Source organism: Echinops telfairi, unplaced genomic scaffold (assembly GCF_000313985.2).
Source record: "Echinops telfairi isolate 266 unplaced genomic scaffold, ASM31398v2 ScPeMD7_4;HRSCAF=17, whole genome shotgun sequence".
Classification (NCBI taxonomy): domain Eukaryota; kingdom Metazoa; phylum Chordata; class Mammalia; order Afrosoricida; family Tenrecidae; genus Echinops; species Echinops telfairi.
This window is the reverse complement of record NW_022103900.1, coordinates 16373824-16386895: the sequence shown is the minus strand read 5'-3', so window position 1 is coordinate 16386895 and position 13072 is coordinate 16373824. Positions and strand designations below refer to the sequence as shown.

At 45.5% G+C, this 13072-nt stretch overlaps 1 protein-coding gene across 1 annotated transcript in view; it reads left to right on the top strand.

Annotated features, from left to right (window-relative positions):
• The window catches only part of TANC1 (tetratricopeptide repeat, ankyrin repeat and coiled-coil containing 1), a 296536-nt gene that overhangs the window by 194702 nt on the left and 88762 nt on the right, over positions 1–13072 (top strand). The window contains exon 5 of the mRNA XM_045298122.1: positions 5324–5428. Within this exon, the coding sequence (XP_045154057.1) occupies positions 5324–5428 (105 nt within the window). The remainder of the gene's footprint in view (positions 1–5323; positions 5429–13072) is intronic.

The following is a 13072-nucleotide window of genomic DNA, read 5'->3' as shown; positions in this document are numbered from 1 at the left end:
ATTGATGGGCTTCCCCAGAGAGAGATGCTCCAATCTCTTTCTTGTGTGCAGCTTGGCTGTCGTGGGCTCGTGGCTTGGGGCATGGGGCAAAGACGAGGCTCATCTGGAGACTCAGTAGGTTGCACACAGAACTTCAGAAGTTTGGTTCTGTGCTTGTAGTTGACGCTTACTCTGCTGATCCTACTTCATCTGGTTGTTGTTCTTGTTGGTAGTGCTTGTTGGGTATGTTTTGACTCAACAGAATGAGGCCCTGCCTGGTCCTACGTCATCCTCAGAATAGTTTCTATGTCTGAGCTTCTTGCTGCCGCCACTGTGTCAAGCTAACTCTCCGAGGAGCTTCCTCTGTATTTACTGACCTTCTGTTTTACCAAGCATGATGTTTTTCTCCGGGGATTGACCCCCTTTGACAACATGTCCAAAGTAGTCAGACGAAGTCATGCCATCGTCCTTTCAAAGCAAATGTGATTATTTTCCAAGAAAGATCTGTCCATTCTCGTGGTAGTCCATGGGATATCCCGTTGTCAAAGGCTGTTTCCATGGAGGTTGATCGTGAAGCCAAGCACAGTGTCAGGCATTTTCCATGGTGCTGCCTTCTGGTCCAGTGAGAGGATTTGGGGTTGCTGTATATATTGAGGTGATAGTCCATCGTGAAAGCTGCAGCCTTCAACATGAAGTGCTCTAAGTTTTCTTTGCTTTCAGCAAGCACGTCGTCATGTGCATGATCGCTACACCTTCAGTGGGTTTTACAAGGGAGTGGATACAAATGGGTGAGCGTTCATCACTTATGTCTAATGAAAACGGCCCCAAATTCTCTGAGTGAGTGAGGATGGAAAAAGAATAAAACCTCTGTGATTATAGATGTATAATCTTGTTGACAGTATTTGAGGTGCAGCTGTGAAAAGCAAATCAAAGGGTGGCATTGCAGAGCAGTTGCTTATGTTCACGTTACAATTTTATGTGCCCTGAGAAAGTTAGAATAGGTCAGAGGAGAGTGAATGTCAACCAAAGATCTGCTGACTGTACAACCAAGGTCTGTAGTTATTGCTGGTGGGAGCTTTCAGGCACCTGCCTAGTCTGGAATTGCGTGCTGGATCCAAAGTCCTGGTTTTCCAAGGGCTGAGTGGTGGCTTAGGGTGCATGGGCTTTGTAACTGCACAGACACGGGCTTGGATTCCTGCTTTGTCTAATGTGTGACCATCAGCAAATTTCATAGCCTGTTTCCTGACTTGAAACGGGTGTGTGTGTGGCGGGGGGATAGCTCTTTATTCCCAAAGTTACTGGGGTTGAATGAATTCGTGTCTGACCAGCTTCAGGAGCACTGTTGGTACACAGGCCAAGTGCTCAACTGTTAGCCTCAAGGTCGGTGGTTCCAACCTGCCCAGCACTTCTGGCCCTGTGAAAGAAAAGACCCGACGAGCTAATTCCTTTTGTGAACATTCATGCCTAGAACACTCGCTGGGGACTCTTCTCCTCTTCCATATGTTGGGATGGACGCCACAGCTCGAAACAACAAACCCGATGGACCCCATGAGCACATGTTAGGGTTTACTTCAGTCATTGTTTTCTTAATGTAAAGATTGTATTGACATATTGCTTCCTGAAATAGAATTCTGCAGTCATCATAACCACAGTCGATTTCAGACACTTTCTTCATTCTTGGATCCATTATTACCTTCCCATCTTCTCCAACCTCCCCTGTCATAACCCTAATTAATGTAGTTCCTGTCTCTAGATTTGCCTAACCTGGATTTTATATAAGTAGAGCATCACACACACACACACACACACACGGCTCCTTTTGTACCTGCCATTACGGGTGACTGTGCGAGCTACCACACACAGTAAGCTGGGGAGCAGCCTGTCCTGGTCTGTGTCGAGTGCTTGCGTGGATTTCTGTTGACCATGAGGATTATGTAGCTGGGAAAGCTGAAGTGTACACAGGTTCTTGTCCTGGTTGCATTTCTGTCTGCTCCGTACACATCCCTCTGTCTCCTCCACGGCCAATAATAGGGTCTTCGTGTACAGCCCCCACCTTTCCCTGACTCATGGACCCTGTGTGCAACAGGACGAAATGGTGCCATCCTCACACTTTGCCTTGAGGGTCCTTCTCTTTCACCCATCCTGTACCAGACTTCACGTCCTCCTCCGGGGACTGAGCTCTCCTCATGACATGTCCAAAGATTGATGAAGGCCCGCCATCCTCGCTTCTGTGGAGCATTCTGACTACACTTCTAAGACAGGTCTATCCATTCTTCTGGCAGGCCTTGATATAGTCATGATGTTTCACCAATACCATAATTAAAGAATGTCGGTTCTTCTTTAATAGCCCCCCTGTTCATTGTCCAGCTATTACTTACATATGAAGTGATAGAAAATCCCATGGCATGGGTCCAGCACATCTTAGGCCTCCCAGGGACATCTTTGCTCTTTAACACTTTATTTTATTATTATTTTTTAAATAGCCTGATAGGGGGCTCTTACATCTCTTATCACAACCCATACATTCCTCCAGTGTGTCAAGCACATTTGCACATATGCCGCCATCATCATTTTCAAAGCATTCTCTTCCCACTTGAGCCCCTGATATCAGCTCCCCATTTCTTCCCCCTCCCTCTCCTGTCCACCCTCCCTCACGAACCCTTGATAAGTTATTAAAGATGATTTTTTCCCATATCCTACATTGTCCTCTGTCACCCCTCACCACTTTTCTGTTAGTCGTCCCCCTGGGAGAATCTTCTGCAGCAGATTTTTCCCCAGTGCAGTATGTCATTCGATTTCCTGACCGCTGCTTTCACAGGCATTGATTGTGGATCCCTGTACACTGGCATCTCTGATAGCTTCGTTCTGCTCTCCCTAGATCTGTGTTGTTTGTTGGTCCGGTTGTGAGAATTTGGGGTGGGCGTGGCCAACCTGAGGCTGTAGTCATGATCTCCACCATTAAGTCATGATCTCCATCAACTACTCTGCTGGCAAGGTTGCTCAGCTGTGATCGAAGGTTGGTAACAGTCCTACTGCTGCGTTCTTCTTCATGCAGTCCAGTCTGTTGGAATATGTGCACAGGATGCAGTTTGAGTAAATACAGTGAATCGATCCAACCCTGACACACACATCTCCTGATTTATAACCCTTCAGTATCTCCTGCATGCTACCAAAGCAACTACCTCTTGGTCTCTGTACCGGGTGCCCTGTGAGCACAATTAAGCATTCTACGACTCTCAGTCCAGAACAAGGATTAGAGGATGCCATGGCTGACGTCAGATGCATCTTGACTGAAGGAGAATATCAGAGCTAAATAGACTTGTGTTTTATTGACTCTGCGAAGGAAATCAACTATGCATCATAAAAAATTACGTATAACATTGGGAAGAATGGGAAAATGCTTGTTCGTTACTTAAAAATCATGACGCCTCAAGTTTGAACTAACGTCCTTATTTCTAAAGTTCTATAAGCCTCTGCTCCTGAAAAGATTTACATGCTAAGAAACCATAAGGAACAGTACTCTTCTACCCTATAGTGTTGCTATGAATTACAGTTTGCGGAGGGGAGAGTGAGCGAGCTAGTGAGCCATGAGGGTAAAGCTTTCATGATGTGGCCTGATTTTAGGTTCTAGCTGCCTATGGATGGACCGTGTTTGTTGGAGTGAAGATACTTTTGTGGTAAGCCTTTAGATGGCAGCATCACTCACCATAAGCTGTCGTTGGAACAGTCTCTCTGGGAAGCAGGTGTTTGAGTCTGAAGGCTGCATGGAGTCCGCCTTCATCACCCACCCTTGTGTTGCGCTGAGGCTCTGAGCGGCTAGCTCATGGTAAGAGCTGCCCGCCCCTGCCTGGCAGCGCTCTTTCTACCACTTGTTTGACAGATGCAAAACGTCTCCTGTCTTTACAGCCTTATTTTTAAAAGCACACTTTGAAGTAGAAGGCAGCCGAGTGGAGGATTTGGGACCACAGTGTAATGTTTGACGAGGGAGACACAGAATGTCATCTCTTCCTAGCAGTTTTATTGAGATGTAATTGGCGTCCCATACATTTCACCCATTTACCAGTACAGTTCCATAGATGTCATGACTGTCAGCTCAGTCTACGTTTAGGGCTTTTTTCATCACCCCAACATGTCTCTGAGCCCTGGCCTAAAACTCTCCAGCTGACCTCCACCCCAAGCCGCAGCCCAGCAGCCACTCATCGCCTTCCCGTTTCTGCATTTGCCGATTCGGGAGCTTTCGTATGGATGGAACCGCGCAGCGCGTTTGTTGTTTCCCTGTTTGTTTTTAACGGCTGACTGACCTGGTGTTTTCAAGGGCGATCCCTGCTGTAGCACAATTCAGCATTTCATTCCTTTTTATTGCCCACGCTGTTCCGTGGTGTGGCTACATGCCCTGAGGACGTTAGGCTGCCGTGGAGAATGCCTGTGTGCGTGTTTTCGTGTGAAGAGGCCTACAGGCACACAGGAGTGGAATCGCTGGCTCCCATGGCAGCGATACAGCTAAGCTAAGCCAACCGTGCGAGGAAGTGCCAAACGGCCCCCTCCTCCCAGGGTGGCTGCCCCGCTTCACGTCCCCGTCCCCACGGCAGTGTGTGTGAGCGCGTTTCCTGCAGACTGACTCCTAAGAATTGCAGACTTTCGAATGACAGTGGGGGAAAGTATGGCGGATAAGACTCCTTGGACCTCGTGTCCCTGAGTCCCTTGCTAGACTAGCTGCTAGGCCTTTTGGAAGGTCACTCAGAGCTGCCAAGAAAACCATCATCTCCTGTGCCCACACCTCACCGTGCTCACCAGCTTGATAAGATGCCTGTGTTGTATGGCCACTCAGCGTGTAGATGGTACAGGCCGGCTGTTTGTGATCCTGGCCTCCCTGCTTCAGCGGCACCAAGCAACCAAATAGCCCGTGTCCCAGTTGGAGAAAAGTTCCGAATGAAAAACCCTCAGCCTCCAGCCGCCCAGGTGTGAACATGGCAAAATCACCTACTGGATATAACGCCCAAGACAGCGGCCCAGGCTTCGCAGCACAAGGGCGGCGTCTGTTTGGGGTGGGAGTTTATGTTCTCAAAGCTAAGCTGACCCTTTTCTCCCTTGGCAGCCCAGACTGGACATTCCCGTGCCTGTGTTCCGCGCCTGTGTTGAAACTCTGTGTGTGTGTGTGTGTGTGTGTGTGTTCTAGGGAAAGGAAAGGGCTGGTGTGTGTGTGTGTGTGTTCGTTCTAGGGAAAGGAAGGGGCTGGCTCTTCCTTTAGGCATATTTGGGCCCTGCTAAATGACACCCACTGTACATTCTCAAGCTTTGTTTGCATCTGGAAAAAATTAGACACACATGGTCTTTCCCACTGCAGGTCCCGTCAGGAAGCCCAAGTATGTGGCAAGCCCCAGAGTGCCTGGCGATGGAGTTACAGTCCCGTTCAGAGACATGTCCAAGCCAACAGAGCCCAGTGCGAATGGTAAGAATGTTTTCTGTGAATTTCTACCCCCCTAAAATTGGTGCATGAAAGGACCCTCACTTAAGAGTGAAAGGTGAGTGTCTCTTCACACGAGTGCTCACTGAGAACCAGTCTGGGAGGATTTTTCTTTAAGCAGTTAGAGATCTTATTGCCTAATGGACATTTCGGGAATTAGACACCCAACAGAGGAATAGCTAAACGGGTCCATGTGCATTGTTTAGGGGTCTAATCTGATTTCCTCTGAGTTTTGACCCACTCAGGATTGGGGGCATGTGAAAGCCAGCCGGTATACTGTTTCTAAGAATTTTTGTTTTGTGTTCAGAACACATTTTGGCTGCAAAGCTGAAACTGGAAAAGCTTGTAATTACGAGCTTCCTTAAAAGCATTTGATAACTTTGGAAAGTATTCCCCCACCCCTTTTTTTTTAACATGTAAAATTTCTTCTAGGGGACACTGAAGCAATGGCCTTCTGCCCCGCCCCGTACACTAACATGCACACGCACAAAATCCAAATTGATTGAGACCATCCTATAAGACTATTTTATACTATGCTTCTTTCCAATATTCAGAAATATGTGTCGGGCATATTATAAACATGGAGCATTTCGTAGATGTAGCAATAGCTCTTTTATTTTAATTGTTTAAAGTCAATTCAGGAATTCACCCACTTGCTCCTCTGTAGGCTGTCCCCAACTCACAGGATCTGTGTTCTTTAAATTTGGGAGTTTTGAACTTGGCATCTTAGTGTCCTGGGGAGGCATGTGCTTAGGGATCCCGGCAGGTGCAGAAAGAAAGCCTTCCTTGCCCTCAATGTGGATAGAAGTTTGTGTATTCATGCCGCAAGAGAGCTTCCTCTTGGGACTACCTGCCAGCTTCCTCTCCCTCTGTGCTGACCCTTTCTGCTGAGGGTGAGGGCTGGCGGTCCCGGGTGGAGCTGGTGTTCCTTCTGGTGAACGGTGGGGAGTGGGTTTGCAGGAAGACATGGGGTTGGTCAGGAGCACACGGATAAAAATGAGCCGAGAGGAGGGATTGGCAGAAGCCGAAAGCCAGGAAGAGAACAGGAGCTAAAGGATGAATTGGATGAGGAGATGGGGTCAGGTGCTGCGGATGCTGGCCAGGGAAGAGGGGCTGTCAAGACCATCTTGCTACTTGCTGTGAGAAACCCTGCCCTTTTCCTGTCTGCTCAGCGCCTCCCTTGTTTGGCTTCAGTAAGATAAGAGGTTCACACTGGACTTCTGCTAAGAAAGGGACCTAGAGCCAGAGGGGGGACAGTGCAGAGAAGAGCCTCCCCCACGGTGGTGCCTTAGAACTACACTCGGTCGTGTACAGAGCCTCTTTCTGTTGTGAGACTTGTGTGCACAGGGTGTCCCGGGCCTGTCTGACCTTCTCGTTTTCATTCTGAATAAGAACTGCTTTTTCTGCGAGTGAACGTCAGTTAGGGGATTGGCAGAGCTGTCGTTTCAGAATGAGGTCACCCCCCTTGCCCCTGGCCCCACCCATTCCCCAAAGCCTTTCAGTCCTAGTCATTTCTCCATTGGTCATTTGCTCTCAATGCCCATGTGTTGAGGGGTTCTGTGTAGGATTAGGCTCTCCTTGGGCTTGTGAACTTCAGGATTTTGACTAAGCAAAGAAGAGAAGTCATAAATAGTTCCCATGAGGGAGGACTTTCCTCCCTCACCCAAGGCAGAATTGGCTGTTTTTCTTGGAGTGTGTGCCAACTTTATAAACTAGTGCCAAACCCCCCCCCCCCCCAAATCCAAACAAACCAATTGTCATCTAGCCCTTCTGGTTCATGCTACCCAGGCGTGTGTGTCCGGGACGGTACTCTGTAGGGTTTTCGACCCTCTGTCTAAGCACCATCAGTCTGGGGGCTGGGATGGGGGTGGCGGCGTGGCTGAAATGATGACAAACCTGGATTGTGAGTGGGAGACCAGAACTCTCTATTTTGCCTAGAACTAAGAAACATGTGCATTTGCCCTTTTGAGATGTGCATTCAAGATGTTGGGGGTGGGGGAGGGCATGGTTGGTGTTTGTGGGCACTGGGTCATGGGTGAGAACAGCCACCTGGTGGCTAGAAAGAAGCTCCACAGAGTTATCTTTGTGTTGGTTGACGAGGAGGAGGTTGCCTAATGAAATTGAACTTGACAATTAGTGAAGGGCGCCGTGTATTGTAATCCCCATGGAATCCTGTAAATTTCTCTGGGGTTAATTAGGTCTGCCATATTAAAAGTAAATGTTGTGTCAAGGTCATTGAACCTAAAGGAGAGACCAGGGCTAACTAAAACTAGCAGTTGAGTGCTAGGTAGCCCAAGCAAGTACAGCCCTTATCTCTCGGGCTGCGCCTCGCATCACCACGTACATTTTAATTGAAACCTTGGCTTTGCGCTTTCCCTAAATGATAAGTGCCTGTAAGTCTCCAGCTCTTTTGTCAATAATAGCATTTCACCCGGCTAACAACCAGATTAAGAACAGTTCCTTGTGGAAAGCTTTGGAAATTTCACACATGTGTGGAATTTTAGGGGGTTGGTGGTGTTGTTTTAAGTGTTGGCAAACCATTCCCCAGGCTAAGCTGCCTCCTCTCGTCTGTGGTGCTCGTGCAGCTCCCTCAGGTCTTGCTTCTGAGATCTGCATCAGAAATTTAAATCCAAGCAGGAGAGAATCTGCGAGCACTTTGAATCTGCTTACTAATTTATAAAGCATTGCATTTATGTATAATTTGCATTGTTTGGCCAGATGCAATTCGGTGAGAGGAAATAGGGCAGGTGAACATGTTTGTTACAGGTAAAGAACCTGTTTATTAGTAAAGTTTGAATTCGCTTGGAAGCATCTTGAGGAGAAGACATTCCACGCGATCTAATTCTTGCCAGTACCTTTAGAAATAGCATTTCCAAATGACTCGGGGATTAAAAAAAAAATGATTGAAGGATGGCACTGTGGGTTTTGGTATTGAGGTTGTTAACTACAAGGTCGGTAGTTCAAACTCACCAGCTGCTGAATGAGAGATGGTTTCAAATAAAATACGAACACCCTTCCTCTGCACTTCAGCCCAATGGCTGTAATAAGCTATCTGGGCTATAGAAGAGGTTCTTCACAAACATGGCTGCTCTTGCTTAGCCAACATGCTGATTTGGGATGGGAAGAGTCATTTACCCACAAAACAGCACTTCTGCCTTCAAGGGGAAGCACCAGGTGAATGAGGGAGGATTTTTAGATTATAATAGGAGTCACAGCTAAATTTCTTAGAATTAGGGACACGCATAGTTCATTTAGGATTTGATAAATCATTAGCTACTTGCGCAAGCATTGAGTGGGAAGGGTGAAAAGTTTCGTCCTTGAGTTATTGCTTGACGAAGATGAAGTCTCAGAATACGGCGGGGTTTCTTTTATCTTTGGCAATCTCGTCAGCTGGTAAAACTGGCATATGTGACGTAAGAGGGACCATTCAGTGTGACACGATCTATAGGGGGGGTGAGCTCTGTTCAGATGTAGATGCATTATTTTGTTTTTATTAAAACTGTTGTTCCAAAAGACGTAGTGACTGTAACAGGAAAGTCATTGACACCTGTCCAGGTTAAGAAATAAAACCCAACTGTGCATTTCCTTCTGATCACACGTTCCCTAAGAGGGAACCCTGATCTTGCTTTTGGAACTATCTTTCACCCTTCGAGTCTTTACAATGATGATAGACCATTTGATTTTTCATGTTGAGAAAGGTTGTAAGTAGAGAAGGAGTGGGGTATGTGGCCTATGTGGTGGAAAAGAAACTATGGGTAAGATAACTATTTACTGTGTATTTACTTGAATAGATACTAATTAAATTTCTGTGTTGTGATGCGGTTTGAGATGGATTTTCATACATCAATCATGGAACCTTAGAATCTGGTAGGAGAGAAAAGACCCATATATAGAGTGGCTGTAATTCAAGGGAAAAAGTAGGATGCTGAATTTGGACTTCCATAGAAAGCAGTTCTGAGCATGAGGAGACTCAGTGGAGCTCTGCTGTAGACTTACCTGGCAGTGGAGTGAGGTTGAACTGCGGCAGGAAAGACACTAAGAGCCAAGAGAACGATTACAAAATGATTTCAGTAGTACAGGTGAGAGAATACAGCGTCTCTATTAGAACAGTCAGGGAAGAAGAGGTGGGGAATGGGAGGACTTGCAAGGACCTGAGGAGCCATAGCCACTTGAATGATGGTGACTTCAAGACTCGGAGAGACTCACTTCAGAAAGCACTGGAGGAGGAGAAAGACTTGTTTGAGTTTAGTTTTAGGCATGTTGAGTTTTAGGTACTGGTGGAACCCCTAAGCAATAGATAGTTGGAAAGTCGGGCCAGAGCTCAAGAAAGAGCTTAGTATGTAAACTGGGGGCGCCTTTTGCTTGCAGGTGATAGAATAAAATTAGGTGAACTAGTCAGGGAGAAACTTTGGTGTTTTACCTTACATGCTGTGACTACAGCGCAGAAGAAAGCACCAGTGATGGGGGTAGAAAAGTACCGAGAACTGCAGCTTTCTAGAAACCATGACTCTTCCCTCTGTCTCCCTTGCATGGCTGAGAGAGTCTGCATGGTCAAAGTACGCCGAAGCATTTTAAAGGAAGTGGAAGATATATAGAATTATAGTAATTAATTAGGGCTGTTTCAGTGGAGCTGTGAAGGCAAATGAACTGCAGGTAGATGAGGAATTGGAATTGGTGAGACTCCACACGTACCTCTTTCCCGTCAAGAAGTTGAGCAGGGAAGAGTGAGGCCTATGTGGGTAGGGTTATATTTATTTTTAATAAAATTGAATTTAACACAATATAGACTTTATAGCAACGGTTCTCAAATTTTAGTCTGGATTCCTAGGCATTCCCATTTGCCTCATAAGATTCATCAGATTTCTTTGCATAATAAAATCCAGACGTTATTTCCTTTTCTCTCGTATTGACCTTGTGCTTCTGGTGCAAAAGTCATTGGGAGTGACGCTGGGTGGTGTCTAGTATGCATCAAGGGAGGCCCACCATCTTTACCTACTGATCATTGTCTTGTTTGTTGAACGGTTTTATTGGCATTTAATCCACATATCACACAATTCATTATTTCAGTCATAGAGAGTTGTACAGTTGTCACCACGATTTTAGAATATCTCTCACCCTATGGTTAAACCGTTTTTAAAATTAGTTTTTTGTCACCGTCAGTTTTAGTGCTAACCCCCCCCACACACACACATACATTGTTTGCTCCCCCAACCCTCATGCCCTCCCTGTCTCCCATCCCTCCCTCCCCTATAAATCCTTGCAACAGTTCTTATCTCTGTGCATCTACTCCTTCTGTGCTTCACAAATTGGAAAGTCCCAAACCCAACAGAAACAATAAAAAAACAAAACCAAAGTAAAGTGGTGAGGATAAAATACTAATAATACAGGGATAAAAATACAAATAATGAGTAAGAAAGAAAAGACCACATTGAATCCTCAAAAGGCCAGGGAGGACATTTTTGTCATGAGAATAGACCATTTAAAATAGAAGAAATACTTGCACCGAGAAAAATTTCAGATTGGGTGAAGAGGAGGTGAGGGAGGTCAACTGATTGAGTATCCGGTTTGATCTATCCTGTTTCCCTGAAAGTAAGACATTCCCCGAAAATAAGACCTACTTAGAGTTTTGCCTCTCACTGAAATATAAGGCATCCCCCGAAAATAAGACCTCCACGAAAATAAGCCCCCCCCCAAGCTACCGTAACGCTGGACTCTGGACCGTAGCAGTGGGCACCACCGCACAGTTCGCTGTTGGCCGCAGCGCAGCCAGAGCAGACAGGAAGTGTGAGGTCCCTTTTAATAAAACAATAAACAATAAACGTGTACTGTATTCTTCTTTGTGGAAAAATAAGAGATTGCCTGAAAATAAGACCTAATGCATCTTTGGGAGCAAAAATTATTATAAGACACTGTCTTATTTTCAGGGAAACAGGGTAGCATAATCATGATCACAGTGATCTCTGTCTCATAGTAAAACTGTTCGAGACCCTTCACCTCCTCCACTTACTGTTGAAAATAAGAACTTAGCAAAGAACGCCCTTTGAAGCACTAAAAATAATGAGAATTCCATTTCGCCCTGGGGACCCACCTTCTTAGTAGTGCGGGTAATAGAATGGAAGTCTGTGCACAGCACCACTGAAGTAGGAAGGCAGTCTCCAGAATGCACACTTGTGGGTGAGCGAGTGGCAAACCGAACTAGCCATGAGGCCGCATGTTTTTCCTGCTAGAGTGAACCGGAATGGCTATTCAGAATTGTGTATTTGACACACATTATTTGGAAAAGAAATAAAATGAGCCTGTTGATTCAAAACAAGCAGAAACCTGACAGGATTTGTTGCCAATGATATAATTTGACCTTTTAAGTGAATATTAAATTGGGGGGAAATTTGCATCTGTCACATTGAGCTTTTGATTATTTCCTTAGACTTTTCAAATGAGCTCTCGAGTAGCATTAATAAATTGGGTCAACATTTGCTAAGACCTGCAAAACTAATGTTTTTTTCACATGACCCAATGCACAATGTTACAAAATCCATTCAAAGTATTAGACTTACTGTGATGATAATTTTTTTTTTTTAGTTGTTTGGTATTGCGTTAGATTCAGCATTGGAACTAACCTTCATGAGATTGCTACTTGTCAAGTTTTGGCGAGATATCAAAGAAGCTTATCTGTACTTCAGTGAAAAGACTCCTCCCAACTATTTGCCTAAGACTGCTTTGATATTTTCTCACATGAACTAATTACAGCACATTGCATACAGAAGCGGATATGAGAATATACTTGCTCCTATTGAACCAGATAGTAAAGAGATTTGCCAAAATGTGAAACCATTTCATTGTTCTTACTAACTTTTGAAATTCAGAATAAGGTTTTTTTAATTAAAAATGTTAAGTAAAACCACTTTTAATGTACATATTAAAAAATATTTCAAAAGTCTTAGCTTTAACTTCTAGTGCAATAAATAGCTACACAACCCACCTAAAGCAACGTTAAAGTCCTCAGGCCCTAAGACCAATTGTGAAAAGGCCCGGCTTAGAGGAAGCCAAAGGAGAGAGCGTAAAACTGACAAAAGCTAAGCAGCCACTGAGGCCGAGCTGTGATCGCTCTCTAGAATTGGAGAGATGAGGAATGAAGGCGTGAGGAGTGGTTAGATTAAAGTGGTTAGATTAAACGGCTAATCCAAGAGATGGTTGAAAGGACGAAATGGCAGATTTGGTGACAATTTCGATCTAGAGGTAATGGAGATGAGACGTTTTCAAATAAGTTGTTGCAGCCAGTTACTGACAGAAGCGAGCAGACTCCGAGATAGAGGCCCCTCTGCAAAGGCTTGTCTTTGTGGGAGTTCGAGGGGGGAGGGAGTGGTGGTGGTGAACAAAAAGGAGCAGACGGGAAGCAATGAGAAAATGCTTGTGAATCCAAGTCAAGGAACCAAGAAGTTCAGCGGGAGGCAGGGGGTCGAGAGGTAGAGTCATGGGAAGAGCCTGCCTCATTGAATGACCTTGAGCAGCACTGGTGGCATGCCTGATCTCCCAGCATGTAAATGCCTCTGCCTGCGATGCATGTTGTTCCTTAAAGTTTGAGGAAGGAGGGATTGGGGGTGGGGGCGGGGTTTCTTTTTATGGAAAGAT